Source organism: Anser anser (genome assembly GCF_964211835.1).
Source record: "Anser anser genome assembly, chromosome: 2".
NCBI classification, from domain to species: Eukaryota; Metazoa; Chordata; class Aves; order Anseriformes; family Anatidae; genus Anser; species Anser anser.
In genome coordinates this window covers 159910365-159937993 of record NC_139721.1, presented here as the reverse complement: position 1 = coordinate 159937993, position 27629 = coordinate 159910365, and the positions used below count along the sequence as shown (strand labels likewise).

General features: G+C 40.8%; 1 protein-coding gene across 1 annotated transcript in view; it reads left to right on the top strand.

Moving 5' to 3' along the window:
* The window catches only part of OBSCN (obscurin, cytoskeletal calmodulin and titin-interacting RhoGEF), a gene marked incomplete at its 5' end in the record, with an annotated part of 184274 nt that overhangs the window by 127751 nt on the left and 28894 nt on the right, over positions 1 to 27629 (top strand). Inside the window, 10 exons of the mRNA XM_083822953.1 lie at positions 341 to 457; positions 1751 to 1915; positions 3196 to 3354; positions 4688 to 4865; positions 6284 to 6397; positions 7116 to 7283; positions 7561 to 7663; positions 8226 to 8355; positions 9417 to 9543; positions 26532 to 26759. Of these exons, the coding sequence (XP_083679079.1) occupies positions 341 to 457; positions 1751 to 1915; positions 3196 to 3354; positions 4688 to 4865; positions 6284 to 6397; positions 7116 to 7283; positions 7561 to 7663; positions 8226 to 8355; positions 9417 to 9543; positions 26532 to 26759 (1489 nt within the window). The remainder of the gene's footprint in view (positions 1 to 340; positions 458 to 1750; positions 1916 to 3195; positions 3355 to 4687; positions 4866 to 6283; positions 6398 to 7115; positions 7284 to 7560; positions 7664 to 8225; positions 8356 to 9416; positions 9544 to 26531; positions 26760 to 27629) is intronic.

Here is a 27629-nt window from a genome sequence, read left to right as displayed (position 1 = left end):
GTAAACAGTAACCAAAGTACCTGCTGAATGTGCATTCTATAACCCACTGCGTCATGAAATGTAGTTATTAATTACAACTGTGATCCTGAAAAGAATTATTAAATATTTTGGAGTGAAACCGTGGCTACGTATGATACTTTGCATTTACTCGCTAGCTCTCCCTGGTAGACACAATGGATATGTGAACATATTTACATATCAGAGTGGTAGAGCTATCCAATTTTGGCTTAGTGAGTTAGGTCTACGAAAGGGTACCATATGAGCATTTTTAAGGGAGTAATCCTTTCTATTGCTGTTTATAACAATATTTTCTCTTTTTCTTCTATGTACTTTTTTTCAGAGATACACAGATGAAATTTTAACTAATGAAGATCCGTCACATCCACTTATCCCACCACTGCAGCACTATCTGGAAAAACCCATAAACAGGATCCAGCAGTATCAGACTATTATCAAGGTGAAGAGGCTTTATTATATGCTTATTTCTGATAGGTTTATATTCTGCTTTGTGCAACCCGTGGGGGAAAAAACATTTTTATTTCATGTTTCTTGGCTTCATCCTGATGTAACTACTGTCAAAAACTGATTGAGTAAGTTAAGGCAGTAAACATTACCGGTGATGATGCTCCCTGAATAGTTTTGTAATTGTAAATCCAGATGGAGGTTCACTGTCTCCAACACCATAATGTTCAGCAAGCTTTATCTGAATTAAATTTAAGTAGATGCATATATACGTATATATGTATATATGTGGATAAATGTATGTATATATCCATGACAAGTGAGAATTTGCGTTGCACTGAGCAACAGTTTTGTTATAAATATAAGCAATTTCCAATGTTCAAGACATCGAATTACCAGTTTACCTCATTGTGTTTTGTATTGACATTATAGTACGATGAAATTTCTGTTTTTGAAAAGCTTTTCCCCACTTCCCTACTCTGCCATCCTGAAATATTTCAGCTTTCAAATTTTCATCTGTCCTGCTATCTTAGGTTCTAGCCAAGACCTCAGGAAAAAGCTTCAAAACAACATTTTTCTGTAGTATTTTTCATGGGAAGTAGCACAACAGTATCCAGAAAGAAACTTGTCTGGCCAAAAAATTATTTATTTTAGCCTTATAGAAGTGAGTAAGCAGTGTGGATAGTTTGAAGAAGGGTCAAATTAATTTTCTAATTTTAAACACCTGCCAGCACACAGACATCAAGATTTTAAGGATGTCTTGGAACAGACAGTAAGCATGTGTGCTTCCCATGCCTTCAGTGATAAAAGAGAGACACATGAACAAACGTGAGAGCAAAAGGATAACTGCCCTTTTATACTTTTTCCATCCTTTCGTATTTATATCTAATATCTACTCTTAGTTTAGCATTGTCCCATGAATTGCTTGCCTCATGGTATTGTCAGGATAAGCACAAGAAAAACACAATGGATACATTTACGATTGCTTTGGTGTTTGTTTTGTTTATTGTTTTGTTTTCCATCACTGAAGCATGTCTGGTATTTGCTGCAACTTCATCTTTGTTTAATTACAGTTGATAAAAGGAAAAGCCAGACTGGTTAGTCAGTGAGGCTGCAGAACGGGTTGGAAAGCAAAGACTTTGGTAGCTAAGCAGTGCAATGTGATAGAATAGGATAAATGTTGCTCAGATGAAGGAGCTGGAACAGATACTTGGGAAACTTATTTTTTGAAGGAAATGCACTTTTTTTATTCTGACCACACAGTAACGTTTGCATCATTCATCTACAGGAATTAATCCGAAACAAAGCAAGAAATAGCCAAAATTGTACTTTGCTGGAGCAGGCTTACGCCATTGTGTCAGCACTCACCCGAAGAGCAGAAAACAACCTTCATGTCTCACTCATTGAGAATTACCCAGGGACTTTGGAAAGCCTTGGTGAACCTATCCGACAGGTAACTGGAATTTCTGTCTGTGTTACGCTGGGCAAGTCACTCACTCTGTCTCGTTGTATCTCCTCTCTTGCACAGGAATCAGTGTTCTACGGAGCAAGGCTGTAAGGCAAAATTACAGTGATTGTGAGACCATCTGGTGGAATCCAGCTATTCACATTCAGTCATTCGATAAAAAGAGTCCAGTGAATCACAGCCCAAGTGTGCTCGCTTCTCCCTAATGCTGGGGGGAACCACTAACTGAGCTGCTAGTGAAGATATATAAAATGACTATCTTTCTCTGATGAAGGAGACAAAACAAGCATATAAAGCACCCTCATAACACACAGGATATAATTCTCTATCAGCATTAGTACTGGTGAAGTGTATCTAACAACACATAGTGGTGGTTTTACCCTGCTGGGCAGCTGAAAACCACCATAGCTGCTCTCTCACTAGCCCTTCTCAAAGGAAAAGGGGGAGAAAATATGATGGAAAGGGCTCAAGGGTTGAGATAAGGACCCTGCTCCATGCGGGGTCCCTCCCACGGGATGCCGTCCTTCCCGAACTGAGCCTGCGGGGGCTGCCCACAGGCAGCAGCTCTTCAAGACCTGCTCCCACACGGCTCCGTACCACGGGGTCCATCCCCCAGGAGCAAACTGCTCCAGCACGGGTCCCCCACGGGCGGCAGCTCCCCCCAGACCCCCTGCTCCTGCGGGGGCTCCTCTCCACGGGCTGCAGCTCCGGCCCGGGGCCTGCTCCTGCGGGGGCTCTCCACGGGCCGCAGCCTCCTCCAGGCCACATCCACCTGCTCCACCGGGGGCTCCTCCATGGGCTGCAGCGTGGAGATCTGCTCCGTGGGGGACCCGTGGGTGCAGGGGGACAGCCTGCTCCACCAGGGGCATCTCCACAGGCTGCAGGGGAACTTCTGGCTTGGCTCTGGCCAGCGGTGGGTCCCTTTTGGATCCATCTGGAGCTGGCTCTGCTCTAACATGGGACAGTTCCTCGGCTCTGCTCACAGAGGCCACACCTGCAGCCCCCCTGCTACCAAGCCCTTGTCATGTAAATCCATCACACACATAGCATCACTTGAAGGACAATGTAATGACAACCACTGTGTCAGTCTGATTCATTGCCATCGGCATTAGAAGCAATCTACTATGCTGTAATAAAACAACAGTGCATAAGATGTGGATATAACAGTAAACATTTGTTATCTTGTTGCTGAAAAATGATGGTGAGATATCACCATAGTAATTATTGCAGAGTTACCACTATGTGCTCTTTCTTATTTTTCCTATCAGGGCCATTTCATTGTGTGGGAAGGAGCTCCAGGAGCTAGAATGGCATGGAAAGGACACAAAAGACATGTGTTCCTGTTCAAGAACTACATTGTGATCTGCAAACCAAAACGAGACACAAAGACGGACACCTACAGCTACATCTTCAAGAACATCATGAAGGTCTGATCACTACATCCTCACCTACAGCATTTCTCTGTCATTGAGAACTTCACATTTATGTCCAGCTTCTCATCATCTAAAATCAGGATGTTTCACAAATCCTTTTGAGCTCTTCCTTTGTTTCTGAAAGCCTTTGAAGCACAAGTAAAATCTGTCTGTCCCAAAAGTCTCTCTGTGAGCCCTGTTAGAGATCTGCCCGAAGCCACCAGAAGCATGGGTGGATTTTTCTGTGCGTCAATGAGATTTACACATACAAGTGTTTATACTTCATTGTTATCTCACTGAGTTAACTGCAAAAGTGTGTGATATTGATTTTAGTTTGGGCGTTCTCTAGAGTACTTGCTAGAATGTGGTCTTTGGTTTTGGCAGTCTGTTGCGGTGGAATTAAATTGGAGAAAATGTGGTTTTTTTTTTGTCAAATGGTACAATCCCAGTGGTTCTCTTTACTGCTTGCAACCTTTTCTGAAAGCAATTCCTGTTTAGAAATGAAAAGTTCAAGACATTTGTCTGTCTCATTTTCAGACATTCAGAGCTCAGATTAAAACTGCAAGAAGTCACAGAAAGAGCATTAGATACTGAACTCAGGCAACAGATACTGAACTCCAGTAAAAGACAAATAAACAAGAAAACAAAAAGCCATGTGGATTTCTTGACTAAGTGCAGCTGGGGCATTCCGAAAGTCCTTATCTCTGTTCTCATGGATATTTACAGGCAAAATTTATTTTCCAAGAAGAAAAGGATATTTTGTCTAGAGAGTGCCTGCTCTTTAATTTCTTTTCATGTAGTCCCTAATTGTGCTATTCCCAGGTGTTGTTGTCAGCCCAACAGCACTGCACCATAGGGCAGTTTTGTATCCCATCTAGGGATACGCTTTAATGCTGGATGTTATTTTTCTGAAATGTAATAATTACTCACAGGAGAATGTTTGTTTGGTATCCAAAAGCCAGGTATACAAGGGAAAGGGTTGCGAAGTGGCCCTGACTGCTGTTCAACCAAAGCCATGTTGCACAGAGTCTGACAAATCTTTAAAAGCAGTGTAAGTTATCTTTGTTTCCCATTTGTTAGAGCATCTAATATGCTTTACTGGGAATGACATAACTAACACCCGTGGAAGAGGGTACACACTGGCAACAGGAGACATGCTGATGGTTAGTAGTTGCTTTCATTTAAAACCTTTACTGAAGACAGTTCTGTTTCACAAATGCTAGGTCCAGACCTGAACTGGGCTATACTGTGGGATTTCAGATTTGGGGAAGGTTCTGGCTGAAATTCAACCCTAGGTAGAAGAACAAAGAATTTGTGTTGACTTTCTTGTGTTCCTTCTGTAATGCAGCTGAACAACATCGATGTGAACGACATCGTGGAAGGGGATGACCGTGCGTTTGAGATCTGGCACGAACGGGAAGATTCAGTCCGCAAGTACCTCCTTCAGGCGCGTACCGTGAACATCAAGAACTCCTGGGTGAAGGAGATCTGTGGCATACAGCAGCGAATCAGCCAGCCTGTCTGGGGTGAGTATGGCCCAGGATAGCCCAGACCTCCTACTGCTTGCTTTGGGGTGGCTCCCTGATTCAGGAAGATTTTATTGTTGGGACAGATAGAAATCATCTAGGGTCACATGCCAGCTCTTGAACTGAATTAGGGTTAGAGGTTTCCCACAGTCACATCACTGCTCTAAGTGACCACTCACATGACTGCAAGCAATAAGCTTTATCTGGAATGATTATAGCTGTGTTAGGTCTTTTGCCTGAACTGGGGTAGGCAATGTTATCAGGATGGGACCATGGTTTATGACTCTCTCCATTTGTCATCAGGAGAACCAAGACTGTATACCATCAAAGTGATTAAATTTATGTGACAGTGCTCCCACATGGTCCCTGGCCATTTCAACTGATACCTGTTATGTGGGTTCCCTCTGATGGAGGGTCGGAGTCAGAGGCTGAGGTGGTTGCTCAGTTCCCTGTCTTCATATTTGGATGTCCTCGTCAAAGAACAGAGAATGTCGTTTTCCATTACAATAGCCCAGAAAATGTGCATCTCTGGAGGACAGACAAACATTATTAAAATTTCTAGAAAGAATCTCAAGATTTAGACCAGAGACTTGCTGATATCAGTATAAAGCCACCTGTGACTTTCCTGGGTATCGAATCCTCCACCCTAGACTTCTGGCTTACATTGTTGTACCTGGTCATGTAGATTTGCTTTGGATTTTTATCTTGTCATTCAAGTCGTTTTGTCCTCACTGTTATTTAATATTCTACCAGTTTCCAATCCACAAAATCTGTCAGCAGGAATATTAGATATTTATTGTCCAGCTATAAGTCAAAAATGGTGCGCTTTACCGCAAGGAAATTTGTCATCTTAAAATGCCAGAACATAGTTGTTTTCCATGTATATACATTGAAAACAAGTCCTGGCCGTTTATTGCTGTGCTTTTAGTGAGGTGTTCTAATGAAAAAGACTATCAGAACAAACTATATAGTTTTGTGTGGTAGGAATAAGTCAAAATAAAAGTATCTTAATAAATATAGATTTGCTATATGGAGACCAACAGAATACTAGTTTTAATTTCAAGGGTGTATTTTAATTGGGGGAATTGTTTTACCTGTTGCAGCAGTGTGGTGTCTGAATAATGGATGTGCTTATTAAAATCATGGTCTAAAATACTTCCACATCAGCAGCAAATTCACATTTTTTTTATTGTTCATCTTTATTGCCAACAAAGGACATTTGTCAGACTCAGTTTATTCTCAAATAAGCAAGGACAGCATTTTGCCTTGAAAGTCACTAGCTGCTAAAATTTCTTATTCAGCTTTCCATCTGAACCTCACAGAACTGCAGAAATTATGCCTGTTATCTTACCTTGTAGCAGCTGTCCTACAGACATTCTATCCTCCTTGGGACTAACATTCTTATTCTGATGTTTCAGTACCTCCAGACTTTGAGGAAGAACTGGCAGACTGTACAGCTGAGCTGGGAGAGACGGTCAAGCTGGCTTGCAAAGTTACAGGAGCTCCCAAGCCATCTGTCAGCTGGTACAAAGGTATGAGAAGCAAGTCACAGAATGCATACTCCAGCCTTCTTTTCTGTGTACATTGCTCTGTGTTAAGCTGTCAGTGGGTAATATAAAAGCTAATCACCTAGAGATACCCAATTCTAGCCTTACTGTTAGCTACTAAACAACCCAGATGCAGGTAATACAGATCTTCCTGAGAGTTAATATACCCTGCTTTTCAAGTTTGTCTTTTAGTCTGTGTGAAGCTACATCTTGTTGCAGTGAAACAGTTTCTAGGAAATGAACAACTTGTTTGTACTAGCTCAGGCATTTCTGTGTCATGGCACAGGCAGCTCTGTGGACACACTCTTTTTCCCCAGTATTGCTGTATTGCAGAGGAAACAACTTTGCTATAACTTAATATTTTTTAAAGATTTGTTCTGCATGCTTACAGTTACTTTGGAAGTGGTCCTTTGGCTAGCAAATAAGAGCTATAACTACACCACACATACTGTGGGAGAATTTCATTTTTAAATGAGGATTGATGATGAACAACATGCTCAAACAGTGATTTACCTACCAGTTGTTTTGTAGACAGATGGAGGAAGATGAAGACCTCATTCTTCAGCTACTACTATCAGGTGCTGAAAGAGCAAACACAGCTCTCAGTCCTCTGAAGTGGAAGTGTTGAATGAAATTCCCAAGGAGAAAACGTGATTAAACATACTAAACAATTTACAGAGACTTTTTTCCCGTTATCTTTAAGATGGAAAGCCAGTGGAGGTGGATCCCCATCACATTATAATAGAAGATCCCGATGGTTCCTGTACGTTGATCTTGGACAACCTAACAGGTGTTGACTCAGGACAGTACATGTGCTTTGCTTCCAGTCCCGCTGGAAATGCCAGTACCTTAGGAAAGATCCTTGTTCAAGGTAAAGAGCTGCACAGATACATTGTTTCAAAGAGGTCTTCTATATAATGCCATAAACAGGAACATTAAGACATTCCAGAAGTTCTGTATAGCATGTAATGGGTAATGCTTTTTCTTTGATGCTACAGTGGTCGTGAATTGTTCTCAGGTAAAAAACTGTCTCTTTTAGTGTTTTGTGTGCAGAAATCATTAGTTATGTTGTCAGGGATACATCCTTTGTATCTGTTAGGGAGTTATCATATTTCCACCTGTTAACTACATTTATCCTTGCCTTGCAGTGCCACCACGGTTTGTGAACAAGGTTAGAAATGCTTATTTTGTCGAGGGTGAAGATGCTCAGTTTACCTGTACTATCGAAGGAGCACCTAGGCCTCAAGTCAGGTCAGTTCCTCACGTAGCTTTGGGACAAATCCTGTTTTCCCATTTTGCATGGCCAGAAGAGTCTCTTTGCTTTTTTTTTTTCCAGGTTATGACCCTTTCTTCTCTGTGTTTTCCACCTCATTGCCATCCCAATGCCGGCTCTTCCTGATCCCACCTTTCCTGAGCTTCTCAATATTTTTTTTTCTCTCTAGAATCTGAAAAGAAATACTTAATACTTATATATAAGATCTAATGCCCTTTTATCATTCCTTTATCCTCCCTACTCTACACTTAAATTAAGCAACCCGTCTGGGGTGTTCAGATAGAAAGCTCAGGATAGCTTCTCATGATTAGAAGTTCTTTTCCCTACATTGGCTGATGAGGTGTCTTGAGAAGGATCTCAGAAACTTGTGCAGTTCAGCATCCATGTGTGATCTACCTACCTGTAGACCTGTCTTCTACGAAACAGCTTTTGTCTAATGGTTATCTTCTGAGCTGTTTGCCCCCTGATCTGATAGATGGATCAGTGAGCTGGGAACTTGCCTATTTTTCCTGGCTTATATTCAATGTTTTTCACATACAGATGGTACAAAGATGGTGTACTGTTGAAGGACACAAGTAAATACCAGACGTTCAGTGAACCACGGAGTGGCATTCTAGTCCTGGTGGTCAAGAACCCTTCCAATGAAGACATGGGACACTATGAATGTGAAGTAAGTTCAGAGTGAGAGATCTGCTGTCTGACACGACATAGATTGTAGAATTAATTTTACTGAGATCCACTGCATGAGATTAGTGGCTGAGCAATTGTTGCTGCATGCCATATCAAAAAAGTTTATACAAGTCAGGTTCTCCCTAACTAGATCTGAATTGTGAAGCTTCAGAATATTCTGACCTGAGAGTTTGGTTGTTCAAATAATAATAGGGTGAGCTTATTCTAGAGCTTAAATCCAGATCTCTAGAGCTACATCTTGTAAAGTCTAGGATCGTTCTGACATGATGTTTTGTTTCTGGTCCATCTTTAAATTAGAACATACTCATGCCACTACAAATCCAAGAGTAAGAAGTAAAGTTTAAATAGAATTGGAAAGCACTGACATTCCTGCTTATTTACTAAGCGTATATGGGAAGTATCTAACAAAATTAGAACAAATGTGCTGTAAAACATTCTCTAAAAATTAGTCATAGTCTGTGCATTCACTGTAATAAAAGAGTAATAAACTCTCAGGACTCCGCAATAAAATTGTACACAGTTCAGCTCACAGCAACCTCACAGTTATTCCACATAATTTTTAATGTGATCTATATAATTTATAGTTTTCTGTTAGAATTTTAGCAAAATCACATTATGTTGCATTTGCCATTTAGCTAAGATTCCAAGATCCAGTATTCACTTGGTTGAGTAAGATTGAGTGGATTAATGGAAGATAAACAGAAAACAGCAACTGCTTAACTACCTCTTAAATGGCATATGACAGGAATTCATGTCTCTTGATAAAGACAGAGTCACGTTAGGACCAAGTCACAGATCAAACAACAAGCAACTAAGCTAGCTGTTTGGCCATAGCTTGTCTGTGTGAGTCATTTGCGGTAAAACATTATAATGGACTCACTGAGCAGCATGTGTTCATTGAAACTGTAGCTTAGGTCTGGGGTCACAAATTCATCTCTTTCTGTTGTCATGTAATTGTGATGCATTTGTAACACAGTATAGAAAGATTTTGTATTATAAAAACACCCTGCATTTTATTCAGTACTGCATAATTCTCTCCAGCTGGTGAACAGATTAGGGTCAGCAAAAAGTGGAGCAGAACTTTACCATCACACTGCTGCAGCCCTGACTCAGGAGAGGAGAGGAGACCAAGCCATTACCATAGAAGGTATGATCCTTGTCCAGCTCTGTAAGTATGCCAGTGAACTACTCCAAAACAATCTCATCGAGGTTCAAATATATTTGCAATCTTATCCATGTTGATTATTGGTGTACATGTCTGTGTATGTCTATCAAGATGTGCATGGGTATACTGCGGCTCAGCTCTATACCCATCACCATCTGTTGATTTCCATATCTGGCAAGTCAACTTCATCATATAATGTTCATAAATGGATTATATGAAAAAGGAGGAGTAAATGAAGGGTATGTCACACCACTGTTAGCGCAAGAAAAATGTTTCTATTCCTGTTGCAGTACTTGAAAACATATGTCAGCCTGGCAGAACACGAGTTATATATTACTGAGAAAAAAACAGGGGCCAGTAAGTAAAGCTGCAGATGTATTGTGATTGTTTCTTGAAATAGTACTGAAAAGCTTCTGGAATGATTAAGAAAGCAAAACTGACAGCAGTATGTCACGAACAATTTAGTTCTCCTAGTTCTTAGCTAGGACTGTTCAGGTATTAAACATCACACAGTCATAGAATCTTTTTTTTTTTTTCCCCTGTATCTTTTATAAGTAGGGTGATATGGGCTGATCTTACACCTATCCAATAATGCATCTATTTCTTAACACATTTAGGAAGTGACTTCTTGTAGTTACCTATGTACTAAAGGAGTTCCCACAAGCAGTATGTCAGGCATGCTTATTGTAAACCTATTGTGAATGAGTTTAGATCAGTGGCTATATCTGAGTATGGCACATTTCCCAGCATCTGAAATTGGTTTTTCATACATGTCCTTGGCTGTCTTGACATGCTCCAACTATGCTGTCTCATTAGAAGAGCTCCCAGCAGTAGTTCAGGAGATAATACAGCCAAGGGACAATTTATAATACATAGTAAATGGTTTACTGTTTTGGAGGGTGAGGGAGAGGACTAGGATAGGCATAGGCCATTCCATGCCAGCAAGCATTGGTGTCAGAGAGCTGTTTCAGATGCAGTTAGAGGAGACATGGCCAACAAAAGCCAAAGGTTTGCCAACAGCTGTAGAACCTTCTTTCCTCATTGTCAGTGTTTTCACATTAACTCATTATAATAACAGAGGTTCAAATGTGCTTTTGACATGGGATAAGTGTTATCAACATTCAAGTGAGAGCCATCAAATGCAAAGACCTGAATGAAGAGGCTTCTGAGCAGCAAATTGACCAGTTTGAGAAAATGGCACTCCACTCTCCTATTTTCTTATAATTTTCCCCAGGTTTCTGCTGGTCCTGTCTGAGACAGGAGCCTGGTCTGGATGGACCTTGGGGTCAGCCCTCTGTAGGGGCTGATAATGTATTGCTACACTATGAGGATTCAGCCACACTAGGCCATTAAGAGTAGTATCCAGATCTATGTACTCACTTGTTTTGGTTTTATGTTTGCTTTTCTTATGGTCCTTAACCAGAGTACCATCAAATCATTCAACAACATTGCAGGGAAAATGGTATTACTGTAGTTACACTAGAATTGTTTCAGTAGCATAAACCTTGAAGTACTTTAATGCTTTGTCCTTGTTGAGGCATAAAGAGAGAAAAATAATTTATATGCAGCATGTAGAGGAACAGAAATAAATTACTGTTAGGGTGGCATATCTTCATGAAGTTCCATTGTGCCAAGGGAGAAGATATAAAAACAAACAAGAGTTGTAAAACAAGTAAAAACTCTTCACAAGTGTTGTGAAGCATTGTTCAGCTCATGGGGTTACAAATGTGTGTGTTCAGCCCTGAATTAGTCATGTAATGTGTCATCCCCACAGTCATAAACAAACAGATTTTATGGGTTTGGTTGAAGAAATATAATTGGAGCTTGCCTGAAAGCTCCAGAAATATTATCATGAGATTGTTTTTGGTCCATGATGTGCAATTGCCTGAGGTTGGTAATAGGGAAGGAAATAGTTCCCTGAGTCACCTCCATGGAGAAACAGCGAGAGCTGCCCCAGGCCAACTGGAGCAAAAAGCAGGCTCATCCATGGAGCATTATTACTGTTCTGAGCAGGATCGTATCAGGGGTGAATTTAGCACAATGCACTTGAACGAGGAGGGAATTCATTGCTTTCCTGGGAATCAATAACCATCTTTGATCTACCTATTGAAAAATCAAGCTCATCTGGCAAAGAACAGGAGGATGGATGGATCTCATGAAGGCTTTCTCTTTCCATCCTTACAATCCTTCCTACTTGTGAAAATGGGATTATTTCTAACTTCACCAAGAGGACTACATTACTGCTGTGTGGTATTATTACATTAGAAAATAGATAACTGTGTCTGTTTCCTACCTCACCTGCACGGTGGGTCTACATTCTACCTGATTTTTTGTTGGTTCTGTGAAATGTCTATTACCAGAGCCTTCTGAGGCACCCAAGAGCCTTTAATTGCAATTATTTTAGTTGTTATTCTCCTGCCTTTTCTGTACTGTTTATTATACTGAGCCAAACCTACTGTTACAAGTTGGGATACCATTAGTACAGTGGTTTACGGGCCCTGGCCTGCAGTCAGTGATGATCCACAGACCCACATTAGGGGATCTTAAAAACAAACTTCTTGTCATTAGGTTTAAATTCATGGTATGGGAATTTGCAGATCCATTGGAAGGATCAAATTCAAGAAGTATGGAAACCACTGAACTAAGGGGTCCCCTTGCAAACAGTTGCAATTTAGGCTTCAGGCCTGAAAGGCGGACTTCTGCCTTCAGTTACACCTGGTTGTTTCACTGAAGTCAACGGAGAGTTGCTTTAAAAATCCTCTTTCTGTGGATATTGGGAGAATTTTAGACACTTTAAAAACATGTAATTGGAAGATCTGTCTCTCTGACTTCAAGTTGACTGTCTGCTTTGTGGCCACCCGCCTCGCTGCTTAACCTACATACAGCAGATCTGACCTGACATGGGCTGATGTGCTCTGGCATCCCTTTTTAACACCTTACTACTGCAATCCACTCATCTCAGGTTCACTAACTTGTTCTTTTTTTTTCTTTGTTTTTCAAGAAAAAAAAAGCCCAGATTCTGAAAAGAGTTGGATTTTTTCATCTGGGTGGGCAGATCCAGGATGTATAGTGAGACAGTCAGTAGTAGGAGAAGGGATCAGGTAGTCAAATGGATATAAGCAAAACCTTTAAGAAAAAATACCCAAAATCTAGCACAGGTAACAGAAATTTCTTTGTAGTTTTGTGTTAGTTCACATGCAGAGCTGTGGGCAAGTTATTTAGTTGCTTTGTACTAGGCTTTTGGTAATACCCCTCTTATGAGGTAAAGCTAAGTATTCTGAGGCTCTCAAATGTGAGATTGCTTTAAATGCAGAAGAGCATTAGATCTCCTAGTGTTACCCTTTTCTGGAAGAAATAGGGCATATGAGTTTGTTCCCCTGAACATTTTAAAGCTCCCCAGTTGGGGTGAGATATTAATCTTGTTATTTTTAATTTGTTGTCAGTGTCAGTTAATCTCATTTTTGTGCCAGCCGTGGGGTGTTCAGTGCAAAATGCAAGAGAGCACAGTCTGTCTTTACAGCATTTTCTGTTGCTGTGGGACTAAAACATTTTCCCTCTACATTGAGAGAAAAACACTTGCATTTCATTCACACAGTTTAGGAAAATATTTTGTGTCCATGAATTGCTCATTTTGAGATTAGCTGTAGCGGTTCATGTCAGTTTTGTGCATCCTCTCTTGTGGGCTTATCTCTGAAATGTAGCAGAAGAGGGGTGAATGCAGAGAAGCATTCCCCTGGTTTATGCTAGCAGGAAAAATAGGTTTATGCTTCTGTGAGTGGAGGAAGTAGAACTTAAAGTGTGTAATGAAGGCTGCATTGGAAACCACCTTTCATCCATTTCAGAGCAGCAAAAGCTGACATTCATTCAGACTTAGCCTAAATGTTTCATCTCATAAGTCACTGATTTAATGTATTAACCAAAGAGGAGTCTAGTCTTGTAGAAGCACTGGCTGATCCTAATGCTTACAGCTTTTAACCTGCTTATCAGGGGCTCCTGCTTTGCAAAGCTGTTTTCCTAAACTGCTATCAAACAAGTTGAAATGATAAATCCGGTGCTAAAACGGATGCAGAATATTTTCCTCTTGGAAAAAGAATCCCAAGTTCTCTCATCCTACTTTCATGTGGTTCTATCCTTCACAAAGAATTGCTTAAATCCTCCTTCACACCTTGGATATAGCACGTATAAAATAGATGTTTTATGCACTAAACTGCAGCTCATCAGGGCCTATTTACTACAGGCCATTTACAGTTTCCTCATGCCCAGGCCTGCTGACCCTCGAAATACTGAATTCCTTAGCATCTGCTGCAGATAGAAGTATTGCAATCAATGTCATATGGGAGGACTTCCAGAACACACAGTAATAAAGTAAACATTACAAGGGAATTTTTCTTACAGACATTGTTAAATATATATTTAATTATTATCTAAATAGGGTTGCTGTTATAATAATTGCTTAAACACCTGTGTTTAGGTGTACAACCAAATTAATTCATTTCCTGTTTACATCAGAACTGATTCTCTTGTTGCTTATGGATTCATCTCATGATATTATTTGATGACTTTTTCTAAAAGTCACGTTACGTAAAAATTCCACAATATCAGTTTAAGGATTTACATATTCATTGGAAATTTCCAGTTTGGGCACAGTAAGTTGTTTGAGCTCTCAATTCATCTTCCATCACTGAGTGATGTATTTCGTAATTGAAAAAATGATGTTTTAAAATACTTGAAAATTGTTAAATAGGTAGGTAAAGAAGTTATATTCTATTCACATTCACATCTGAACATTTCAAAATAATTTTATCCTTGACATAGCAGATACAGAGTAAAGAGTAAACTCTTATTTCCAAATGAATTATTTTTAAACCCACCTAATTCTATAGTAACTTCCCTGACTCTGTTGGAAATGATTCCAAATTTATACACGCATAAATGAGACAGAGCTCTGCAAACAAAGCATAAAACTCTAGGTCAGATATTACCATCAATATTTGCACAACATTCTCTTTAATTATCGTGGGATTTGCAGTTTCACCTAGCGGCAGAAGAAATTCCTTGAAAGTGGAAATAAAATTAGGTTCAACTATTCCATCTAATATTGTAAATATATTTTAAATATTCTGGCAATGCAGTTTTTGGCCACTATTAAAAATATCAGGATGAATCATAAGTTATATGACAAATAACACAGACACTACAAGCTCCCTGGGCAAGAACTGTTTGTGATTTTATAGATTTTATGTATTTGTTTTGAGTTGCAGTTCACTTGTAATTGTTCAGACAAGAGCTTATTTATTATACGCTGGCTGGAAGATTGTAAACCAATTGCTGGAAAAATTACTTTGACATTAAATTAATTTTTATAGAAACTAACTAACTTATTAGTTAGTTAGTTTTACTAACTTATTAAATAAAAGATGGGGCTTGGTCTTGTTTTTTTCTCAATCTCGCATAAGTTCAGTAGATCAGAATATGTTCAAAACAGTCTGGTTTAGTGTCTTAATTTCATTCAGGCAGATAAGTTGGGAACCTGCTGAAAATTTCTATTAGCTCTTCAAATGTTATCAAGAAATTCTAGTTCATTATGGGACAAGGGTCATGAAAATCTGCAAATTAAGTAAAAAAAAATAAAAAATAAAAAATTGAAGAAGTAGACATAAGTGTATTACAGGGCTCCCTCTGGGCTTGGTAGAGAATTTTTTATTCCAATTTTCTGTTCTGATGATAATGATTTTAGTTTTCATTGTTATCAGCTTGGATTTTGCATCTAGTCCACAGTGGAAACTGTTTATTGTTTGGGGGAAACTTTTCTTCTAGTAAGTGAAATCACAGTTTAAAGAATTTCAGCTCTCCAGGGTTTTTCATATCAAGACATTTCCAGGTTTCAGGTTTCTTACACTATCACTAACTTATTATAGGGGAAGGAAAAAAAAAGGGTGGAAAAAAAAAACAACGACTTTGTTTTCTATGTTTGCCCTTCCAAACAAAAATGCCATGATCTCACAACAGCAAAAACCATTTTTTGCGGTATTGTTCTCAACGAAATAGTTAATTGCAAATCTAAATTACTCTGTGCAGAGAGCACTCTGAATTCTCATTCTTGGTCATAATCATTAAAGGTGATGCTGGAAATAACCACAGAAAGCATGGATGGGATGGTACGGGTGTTTTTCTCACTCCAGTTTATTTTGAATAACTGAGGAAAGTTAATTTAATCATTTCAGCTTTTGCCTTTCTTTAACCCCATGCTGTTCATACTGTTTTCTTTGTAGTCACTGAACAAGAGACTAAAGTGCCCAAGAAAACCATCATCATGTAAGTGCTGACTTTTTTTTTTTTTTTCTGGTAACATTTGTGATTTGCCTTGTTGCCTATGCATGATCCAATAACAAGCTTGTGTTTATTGGCCATGCAAGTGTGTTCATTCCTGTTCCACCAGATCTCATGGTATTTTGTGTTATGCAAAGTGACAACCTGAAAAATCTTACTGTCCCCTTCAAAAAAAAAAAAAAAAAAAAAAAAGCAATGTTGCTGTTAGACAGCATGGGCTAATTTTTTTTAGGATACTATACGAGAGGAAATTCCACTGACTATTTCAGGAGTTGCACAAGGGCTCAAGGATGTAGAATCTGACTCACAGTGTTGGAAAAAAAAAAAAAGGCGTTGGAAACTGGCTACTCAAAAGATGTACAGACATAACAAACACAGCTTACAATGTTTTATTTTGTCTTCCTGTTTAAATTCTTCAGGAAGGCCTTTCATGATAAAGCAGAAACAAGCTGCACATTTTTACCCTCTCTGGCTCTATTTCTAGTATGAGTTTTTTTTCCTTGGGCTTCTTGGATACTTTGATCCTGATTTATACTGAAATATATAAAGATTAGTTGCAGCAAAAAACAGTACTTTCTCAATTGTATGTGGACCAGTAGCTCATCAGCCATTGAAATCTTAAAGTATCTTCTTGTTTATAAGCATCATAGGAAAGTACATAAATAAAATTGTCTTGTGTGCTGGAGGGGCTACACTGTCCTTCTATGTTAGGCCTTCAGAGCACCTTCAAAAAATGTAAGCCGTGTCTTAATGGCCATAGGTGACTGTGGAATGTATATTTTGGGGAAATGCATTTCCACCGGCGTCATAATTTTGCTAAAACCAATCATCGACTTGGACATGCTTCGTGATTCTTGGACATGATGCTTTTTCTTTTTAACAATTTTGTTAGATGGTGAGGTGGATGTGTGAAATGACACCTCAAATATGGTTAAGCAATTGTTTTACCTTTTGTTTCTTGCATTATTTTCTGCGATGACTGTCAGTTGTCATCATTTAGCCACTTTGGAGCCAGTGGATCATTCTTATAAATATGCCTCCATGCCTCCTGCTCCTAGAAGCTTCTGCCCTGAATAACTGATAAATTGGCAAAGAACAGGAAGGAGAGGCAAGAAGGAGGTCTGCCTTTGCCCCCTTCCTTGAACACGTCTGTTCAGTTAACACCTTGAGTCATTTTACTTTTTTTTTTTACCTTGTAAAGACCAGAAAATGAAGGTGCTTCTGCCTATGCCATCTCAAGAGCCAGGGTTCAGATATCTACAGGGTAACAAGAGAAATACTTTTTGATATCACATTCAGAAACATCCCAAGAAAGTCATGAGCAGGAAGTAATCACCCACAGACAGGCCATGTCTAAAGCTTAGTAAAGCTCATCTTTCTACATATCTGTGCCTGTAAGTCAGCTGAAAAAATGATTTTATTTCACATCTCTCCTCAGTAAGCTTACCGCCCTCTTTACAATTTCAGATCACAAGAAGCAGCATTAATATTGGCTGATTAAATAAAAACAAACTAATGCAAAATACCATCAGTTCAGCTGGTTCGTAAATTTTTAACTGCTCCATGAGCTACTGCATTGGCCAACTCGAGAGGTGATTCCTAAATTAAGGGCTGCAGCCCCAAAGGAGGTTGGTATCTTTGTGAGCAGGTTCTCAGACCGATGGAAATCCCCCACCTTTTGCTAATGGATGGGGTCATGAACCCATCAGGGAGGCCCTCAGCTAGAACTAGGGTAGTGATGGAGTAAAGTTTGGAACAGCTCTGTTAAGGGCACATTGCATCTTTTGAAACATAATGAGCAGAGCAACAGAAGCAGCTTTGAAACTATAACCAGGAAATAAATTGACAGCTAATTTAGAGACAAGATTGATCAATATCTGTATGTGTAAATCCTGGAGCCAAAAAAAGCATTTTAACCTTGCAACGTAGAGCAAAGTCTACTGCAAACACAAAAAGGATTCGTTCTCATCTGCATAGAAGGGACTTAATTTTGCATAATTCAGAAAGGCGCCGTGGTCATTATGAAGGCTTTGCATTGCAGTGTCAGCAAACAAGGCCAACAAGAGGTGCAGAAAAATTCTGATAACTTTTGGGAAAGGGTAAAGCAGTAGGAGGTAAGCAGTAGAAAAGAAGGCTGGAAGGCTGCTCAGGGAGAAAAGAAATTTCACTGTAGCTGATCCAATCCTGACCTTCACTTCATCCCCAAAGGGGCAGAATAATCATGGGAAAAAATCTGATCTCATTAGCAGAAGGCACTACCAAAACAAGTCCAGTCCCCAAAGATCAAATTGGTAGATGAGAAAGCCTACAAGGTATTCAAGCTGGTTAGTCTTCTGTGCTGGTTAGGCAAGTGCAGCAGGACAAACAGGCTCTGCTTTCACAGGGGCTCCTTCCACCTATCTCTGAGTCCCAGCTGAAGAGCCAGAGCACAGAGGACTGGAGAGCAGAACTGTTGGTTTCAGCCCTTCAAGGCAGCATGTCAGACTAGCTGCTGAGGCTGGGGAGGAAACAGAGAGAAACAGAAGAATAAAAAAAAAGCTATCGTATTGATTCATAATCACTCCTTCCTGCCTCAGGCGATTGTCTTTATCCTTCCGTTACCTCCATTTTTTTATTCCAGTCTCTGTTGCTTGGAGGTAGGAAGAGAATCTCAGTACAAAAACAAAATCAGTTTTGCCTCTTGGCTCCACTGAACTAGCTACCTCTGCTGAAGAGCATCAGCTTCCTTGCACTTGCAAAGCAAACGCTGTCTTTGCCTTCACGTTTTTCCATGTGAAAAATGACACTGAAAATATCTGCAGGAGTAACTGCATGTTAAACATATGAATTATGAACGTTAAAGACTGAGTTTGGGTGTTCCTGTCCCCAGCTTTTAATTATTGATAGAATTTTATCTATAGCTCATTTAAAGTCAGTTTGCTCAGGGATGGGAGGAGAATATTGTTTTGACACAAGCAGTTTATCTCTGCAGAGATACGGAAAAATCCCAACTGCTTTGGGTGCCTCAAAAAATATAAAGACCAGCAGAATTCCTCTCAGAAATAGCAATCATGCATCCCAGATTGATCTGGTATTCCTATGGCAATCGCTGGTAGTAGGATCAGGCTGTGCCTGCAATGACAGTATTATGAAGAGTAAAAATGAGTATAGTTTGACATAGATGACTTCTGCGAGAAATGTTCTAACTTCCTTTTCCTGGCTTCCAAATGCCCTCTTAATGTAACTGTTCTGCCTGTGGAAAGGCAGATGTGTAGTCTCAAAAGAATCAACCACATAAAGATATGATAGACTTATTAAAAAAAGAGGAAACTACTGACCCTACTGTAAAAAAAGAACATTTTGCCATTGAGTTTGAAGCCCAGATTTTAGCCAAGGACACTTAGAAAAAGGGTGAACACCGCGAGTGTTTAAAATCTTTGGGTGAAACTGCTATGTGGGTCCAAAGTAGCATAGCAGGTGGTGAACACAAGCACGTGAGATATAGCAGCATCCAGAAGACCATTTCTCAGCTGGAGATACTCATTGTCTTTGTGCACTCAAGGAGGCTAATGGAGCTAGGATCCACCTCGGGGAAATGGCACTGAGGTTCTGGCTGATTCAGAAAGTAAGTGGAGATGGGCATGTGGGTGTGTGTGTTGTGTGTGTATCCCCTCCAAAATGACACGCTTCACCAAAAGCTGGAGTGCTCATAAAACTAACCCCACTGTAGCACCTTGATCCACAATGGCATGTGCGGATGGAGTGTGGCTCCCCAAAAAGTCTCGTCTTCTTGCCAACTCCATCTCAACCCTTTCCCTCATCAGAGAGGAAACGATAACCACTGTGGTGAAGAGCCCAAGGCAAAGGGGAAGGGTTTCTCCTGCCCGTTCTTCTTCAGGTCATTCACCTTCCCGCTCTCCGAGAGCGGAGCCAACTCCAGAGCCAGTTTACGTTTCAAAGATCAGGCAGCCTGTCCACAGACATGAGCAAGAGGCAACATCGAAGTCTGCTGTCCCCGTGCTTTATGTCACAGAGCCCGAGAACAGGCAAGGAGCAGCAGCAAGAGAAATCACAGAGACCAAGACAGAAGAGCAAAAGCCCAAATGGGTTGAAGTAGAAGAAATAATTGAATTCAAGGTGAAAAAATCACCAAAACCTGCAAGGAAAAGAGGATCTTCTCCAGCAAAACAAGAAAAAGATGACTCAGAGGTGTTAACATTCACTTTTCCCAGCTCAAGGCCTAGGCATTCCCCAGATGATGATCCAAACACAAACAATTCCAACAATAAACTGGTGGAACAGTCAAAATCTTCTTTGCCTAAAGACAATCTCTCTGAAGTTGACATCCAGCCCCTGGTGTATGCAACAGATCAGGAAGGACCTCAAGTCAGCAGCGAGGACAGAAGTTCCCCGTGTGGGTCTGAACAACTAGGCAATAATTCATTTATCGACTACGGAACTGAAGGAAAGAGCAGCCCACAGGAAGCGAGTGCCCACTGTGGATCAGGTGTCGATTCCCCACTGCTTGCCTGCGGGGGTGAGCCCTTGATCTTCAGCTTTGAGACGGCTGCTGCTGCAGACGAACACGAACTTCTGTTCTCACCAGCAAGCCCCGAGGTTAAAGAAGAGGAGGATGAATTAGACACATCTTGGCCTGTTGAAGAGGGAGTACCCGAAGTAGTGCCAGATGTCCTTCCAGAAGAGGATAATGTCATCATAGTTGAGGAACCAGAAGAACTACAGACAGAAGACATTAGCACCCGGGACCGCAAAATCTTAACCCACAATGGCAAAGTATTAACTTTGGAGGATCTTGAAGACTATGTTCCCGAAGAAGGCGAGACCTACGGGTGTGATGATCAGAACCAGACAGCAGACAAACCGTGCGAGATCTCTGTGCTCCAGACAGAGATTAACGAGCCAACGATTGGAAAGCCAGTGCTTCTGAACCTGGGGAGACCCGTGGTTTCCAAGCCCAGGCAAAGATTTTTCAGCAAGTTTGAGGAGCATGTTCCTGGGGGCATGTTCGTGTCGGCATCTAGAGTAACTGGTGTGCAGTCTGTAGGCCCCTCAAACATCTCTTTCCACGTGAGCGATACCTGCATGGCGGTGACACCCGGAGTGCACGCAGCAACAGCAGCAGCTTCTCCTGGTCCCTCCTTTACAGTGAAACCATCTTTCTGCACTGAAGTCCAGCTCTCGGCAGACAACGGACAGTCAAGTTTTAAAACTGAAGTTTCCACAAGAACCCTCAGCTATGGGACTGTTGGTGAGCCTGTTACGCTGCACATCAGCACAGAAGACCTCTCCCAAAGCTGAGCAGATACAAGCATAATTTTTAACACAAAAGAAAAGCAGAAAAAAAAAATAATCAAAATTGTTGTAGGTGAGGAGAATTGGTGGCAATGATTACACGGTAACATGTATGAGGGAATACCTTTGAAAAAAATGTATTTAAATATGAGTTTTTCCAGTCTTAAAGGGAACATGTATGTCAGTTTGGTAATTTTAAAAGCTTTGATCGAGGTGAACATATATCATTCCAGAGTGGAGCTGTGGTGATAGGCTTAAGAAAACCCTGATTCTCCTACCTGTGACACAAATATAAATAAGTGCTTTTTGTTCGTGAACATAAAAATTATTTCACATGCCAACTTGTAAATTATAGTGTGGCAAGAAGGTGAAAGTACCTAAGCTTTTCAGCATCCTTCAGCAGCCAGAATAGGAAGACTGTTTACAGCTAAAGCAATCTCCTGTCACGGTGTGCACCTGAAGGTCGTGAAGTTTCTCACTGCTTTGACACCAATTAGCTCTGCCAAAATTTTCTTCATAAACCTTTCAACATGCACAGCCTGATTAAACTATTATGAACTTCTGCCACAGAATGAAATAACTACGAAATATTGCATTTACTAGGAATGCAAAGGGCTGCTCAGACCTTTCAGTTGAAATTCTAACTTGACTGAAGTCAGTGGTCAAAGTCCCGCTGACTTGAGGAGGTCAAGGATTTCATTGCTCTCTTCTGCATTGAGTTAAAAAAATAAATAAATAAAAATACAAGAAAAAATACCATATTTAAAATGACAGCTATGTTCAAGTCCACTTCCTAGTTGTGTAAAGATGTAGGTTTCATTTTCTCTGCATTCTAGTGTAGTGGATTTATGAACCATACCTTTTAAAATACAGATTTACTTAATGCTCAGCAAAAAATTAAAGGGCTGCACAAAATGACTTCTGTATCTATAATCAAATGCTAACACACACAGAGAACCACAAATGTGGTCTTTGTCAATAAATATTACTGGTAGAATAATCTGGTGTATTTGGTCTCCTGTCCATGCCAGTGGTGAAACGTTGCCATTAGCAGATTGATGGATAATGTCTCCTAACATGCTAAAAGGAATTCACCACTGAGCAGCAGGAGCACAAACGCAGTTAAAAGCAAAACAAAGCAACAGATCTTTACCACAAATGTCTGGCTGAAGAATACACCTGTTGATAATATTTTGGGCTGCTTGGAAGCACTGCCAGGTACAATTGCATCACGTTACTGTAACCACGTATGTTGAACTGCACTGTAGATGTCACCCTTACTGCCTTCTGTTGAGTTTCTCTGGAGCTTTGCAGCAGGAGAGCTGATTGCGAGGGGAAGGCTGAGATGCACCGGGCATGGCTCATTCATTCCTGTTGGCTTCACCAAAAGTGGAATTTGCACAAACCTTCAACAAGTTGCTCAGCCCTGGAAAGAAATGAGCTCATAGGCCCAAATACTGGTCCCAGTTGAAGTCAACTGGAATTTGTCATTGATCTCAGTAGGACCAAGCACTGGCCCTCTCCATCTGACAGAGGTATGGGGTGAAAAGTCCTAACACCTTGTCCCTGCTGAGTTGTGTGGCCGTGTCACAGTAGAAAATGTTTTCATTTAGATGGTGCAGGGAAACCAGAAATGCTCAGACGCAGCTGAATTTCTAACTAGCATGAAGAGAGAGGATTGAGTGAGTTTTTGCCTTGGAAATGTTGGTGTGTGATGTTCTGTCTCAGTGTTTCCCAGCTAGGTAATATTGTGAAACTTGTTCTGGAGTCCTCCAGGCAATATTCCTGCTAACAGGGACTGAATTTACAAAAGGTGCTTGTAGAAAAGAATGCATTTTTTTTTTCTTCTGTGGCTGCACCTTGATCATGTGGTGACTGAAATTAATGCATTTCACAGCCTTTTTCATTTCAATATCCAGACAGGATATTATGTGTAATACCACGTGAACCACCCTCCAGATATAGGATGCTTTTCCAGTGATTGCATATGGTGAAAGAAATGAAGCCTCTTTTATGTTACTCTTCTGTTTTTGATAACAACTCCTTGGTTTATACAGTTTGTTTTATAATTAAGCAATACAATGGATATATATTAGTGCTTCTTTCATATATTGCACTGTATGTTGGAAAGTAGCAGACGTACAACAGGGAAATACTTTTGAAACTGAAAGTGTTTCTTTCATATCAGACCTGATTCTATTCTCAGTTATTCAAGTATCCATACAGAATAATTCCACGGGAGGAAGTGAATTTCATTTGGATTTATGTAGATACTGCTAACAAACGAATTTGCTCTATATTAGTCTTTAAAAACGTAATATTAATCCAAAAGATAGTAAAGATGCATAAAGGAATGCAGAGGTTCCTCCTGATGTGCTTGATGCTCAGGTATTTTTTTTAAGAAGCTAGAAAGCTGCAGTTCAGATGGTCATAGAAAAAATACTCATTAGCCCAAAATAATTAACATCTGTTTACACTTTCTTTTGAAATTTAAGCAAAAGAAAATCAATTGAAAAGAATGTTTAAAATCTTTATGTAGAACTCTGTTCAAAAAATGAAAGGTTTATGAGAAGTCCATCACATATTCTTTCAAAATATTTTCCTAGAGGTTAAAAATTATGCTTGTAAGTGATTAAACTGTGTAGATAACTAATGAGACGTGTGGGGGTTTATTTCTTGTAGATGAAAACACAGCTGTATTAAAATTTTAATACAATGTTTTACCATAATTCCTGCAGGTATTAATAAAGTGGAAACTTCAGTTTGCTTGAGATACAAAAAAAACAAACAGACAAAAAAACAACAAAGCAAATCAAATGCAAGATACGCTGTTAGATGCTGAGTTTATATCAATAAATGTCTTGGATCGGCTGTCACTAAACTTGCTGGTTTTGTGTTCTTCTCTGTTCACTGCACTCCATCCTCCGTCAGCTCATCCACTTCTCCCATCGACCAACAGGAGCTGAGCTGCAGCCCAAGGACATTATTAACGCAGTTCGGCTGTAGCTGCAATATTTTACAAACAGTTTCAGAAGTGTGGAAATGAAAGAACCTGTTTTGAGGGATACTTCCTATTCAGTTTTAGAATCGTTCAATAGTTTCTTTAATAATTTTGAACAATGCTCGTCTACTTGGGTTCTTCTCTGAGGCTGATTTAGAACTTCAAAATACGCGTGGGTATTGTGTTCCTGGTTATTTGCTGAAGGAGATATGAGGTGGAAAGGTTCATGGTCAAGATTTTAGGACTGGCAAACAGGCTGTCCATTGCAGGAGCGTCATCGCCACAGTGTTAGTTTGATGTACCTTAGATAATATTCGAGCTCCTCAGGTCAACAGCTTGAGTCCCAGTGAGTAACATCACTAAGTAGGGAAGAAAGCAATGGTACTAGCAAGACAGGGGAGCTGAATCCTGCATTATCTTGTTAGGCCTGGAATGTTTGAGAACCTCTTGCCTCACCAGTTGTCTTAGTTTGATCTTAATACCACATTTGACCATAATAACACAAATCGTAGTTAAACTGAAATATATTTTCTCCTTGAGAGACACCGAGGGTGTTTCACACCTTTCCAAATGGCTCACTTGTTGGCAGCTGCCCAGCTGGTAGGGCAGCACCAGCTGGCAGCAATCATAACAGGAACTCCAGGGAATCAAAATATTTTTCTAGGGAAACATTTAAAGATCTTTCACCCAGCCCAGTGCTGATGACTGCTGATGGGGCAGTCTGGGATGTGTAAGCAAAACTTGCTTTTTCCATCAACAGACCCAGAACTGAAACATTCCATAACCATGGGGGGAGGACAGTAGAAAAAAAATAAAGTCAAGTGAGTTGTGTTAAAAGAGGGTGATCCAAACCTAGCCTTCAACTTTACCTTAAGGCCTATCATGTGAATTTGCTGTCTAAAGGCTGGGAAAGAAGCAGAATCGAAACAGAGCTGCAGGACCTGCTGTATGTGAATGATGTGAATCAAGTCAGAACCATGTGTATGCAAGTACTTTAATTTTTTCTTTCAGCAAGATCCTGATTGCTCTCCCTGCGTCTTGGCCCTCTGGGAACCAATTATTGGTATGGCAGGGAGTCATTTTTTTCCGCTCCGAGAATACAATCAGATTTATTTTTCTTTTACCTATGGGAAACTTTTTTTTTTTTTAATTCCTGTATGAAATGTTTTTAAAATAATTAAGGTTTGGGCAACCAGAATAAGATGTCTAAAGTAGAGCTTTTTAGCTCGTTTTGTCATGGACTGCAACATCATTCACATTTGTACCCTTCCTTTGCAAGCAATCACATTGTAAACATGATGAATAGTCTTAATCTGACATGGGTTTTGTCATTTTTGATGGGTATTTAAGGGTATCCCTAGATATCTGTCCCTTTGTTGTGCCTCGTCATGTTTTGGGGAAGGAGTGCTGGGCAGGAGATTGGATGTGATTAGCTCCTAAGGTCCTTTCCAATCTGAATTATCCAGTGATCCCACCTCCCCTAGCTTCTTCCGCCAGTGCTGGCTGGGGAGGAGTCTGTGGGATTTGTCTCCCGGGTGGCAGTTCTGCAAAGATGTGTGTTCAAAATCCATTTTTGTTTGGAAAGCTTCTTGTCTTCCCTCTTCCTTCAGGACTGTAGTTTCTTGAGGCAGAAGATATGTCTTCCTCTGTATAACGCTTCCCTATCCACAACTGCTGGGCATTACTGTGCACACCAGCTGGCCTTGCCCCTGTAGTGTCTTACAAAGACACAGCTGAGTGAAAATTTAAGTTTCAGGTACTTTCCGGTATAAACCTAAATATTGCAAAGGAGGACAAATACATTATTCTTCAAACAGTAGCTTCAGAGTCTTTTTTGCCAACCTTTCAGGCTTACAGGCTCATCAACCCTCCTTTCTTTAGAGGCACCACCGAGCCTGGTACGTGCCCGATCCTCCTTCCCCTTCCCCGGGACAATAGCCTTGGTATCAGCACAGCAGGTCACCTCTGGCTTCGTTTCACTGCTCTCAATGAAAGTATTTTTGCCAGGCCAGCCAGTGTGGGGTTGAGCTGGGAGATGAATCCCAATGTGAGGAGATGAATCCCTCGTTCCACTGTCTGGGATGTCTGAGGGGCCGGGGACACGCGCTGTGGTGCGGTGTCCTCGCCCCGGTGAGATGCGTCTGTCCGAAGTTTGTCGTGCCAGTCTCCTTGTCCTGAGTCTTAGCCACCTTCCCTCCTGCTGGAATAAGCGTTCCTGCGTCATCTCCCTGCTCTGTGAGGGGAAAAGGACGTGATGACAGACGCTTCTTCTGATTGTGAGGGGTTGGATGCTGCTGCTGTTTTCTTTTTACGCTGAAGAGAGAAAAGCTATTCTTCTTGTCTGTAGGAAGGGCTTCCTCACCGCCAGCGCTGGAGACTTCTGTCCAGGCCTCGCTTCAGCGTGCTGACCAGGAGATCAAGACAGCCCTAAGGAAACTTGTGGACTCGGCGTCACTGCTTGTCACTCTTCCCCCGGGCGTGCGAGGAGCCGGTGGCCATGGCCTTCCTGGGCCCGTTCCCTCAGACCACTCGGCAGCAGCGGCCGGGCCTCCTGTTCACGAAGCCAGCACCCAAACCCAGACTGCTGGAGGGCATGGTAGGTCTGGAATTAATTGGGAACATGTCGCAGGGAAGCTGAGGGAGGCAATAATGTTGAACACACAAATAAGGATTTTTTTTTTTCCTCCTTGGTTTTCCGTTTTGAGCAGCTGCAGGGTAAGAGCGGACATCCAGACCCAGTGAAACGTGGTGCTGTGGGTTGGGGTTAGGTTGGCACAAACCTTGGGGCAGATCTTTCTGGAAACAGGATTTGGTGGGGTGGGGAAGGGAGATTGTTTTTCTCTTCTTCTCTGCCATAAACAAGCTGGAGTTTTAAGAGCCCTTTGTCAACCGCCAGAGGCTCTTGTAGCATATAGGGCACAAGTTCACCCGCAGTTCGCTGGCCCTGGCGCTTGAGGAGACCCCTCAGCAGTTTATTTGCTTAACACCAATGATGTGTGTGACTGCGTCTTGCTATGGGAACAAGGCTTTCATGTCCGTGGTGTTTCTGAAACACACGAACAAGCTCCAGCCCTTCCGCTCCTCCTCCTGCTTCTGCCCTAACAACTTGTCTGAGCTGTCTGTGTCCTGTCAGAGCATCTGGCCTCCACCAAGGTGATCCTGAAAGGATTTGTCAGGTAGCCTGCAGCCCTCAAACTCCAGACACCGTTAAAAAAAAAAAAAAAAGTCTAAAACTTTAGAATGATTTAATGGAATCAGACCCAAAACAACTGCTCAAAAAATTACAGGATTTTAAAACCTTTTTTTTTGTTGTTGTTGTTGTTCTTTTAGTGGGAAATCATCCATGCAAATAATCCTCTGGTGAAGCAGAATAATTCAAAAATGATCTATGATTCTATGAAAAATCAGAAGTAAAATGTGAAATGGATTATTTCTTTAGTCTCAAATACAGAGAGCACAGAATAGA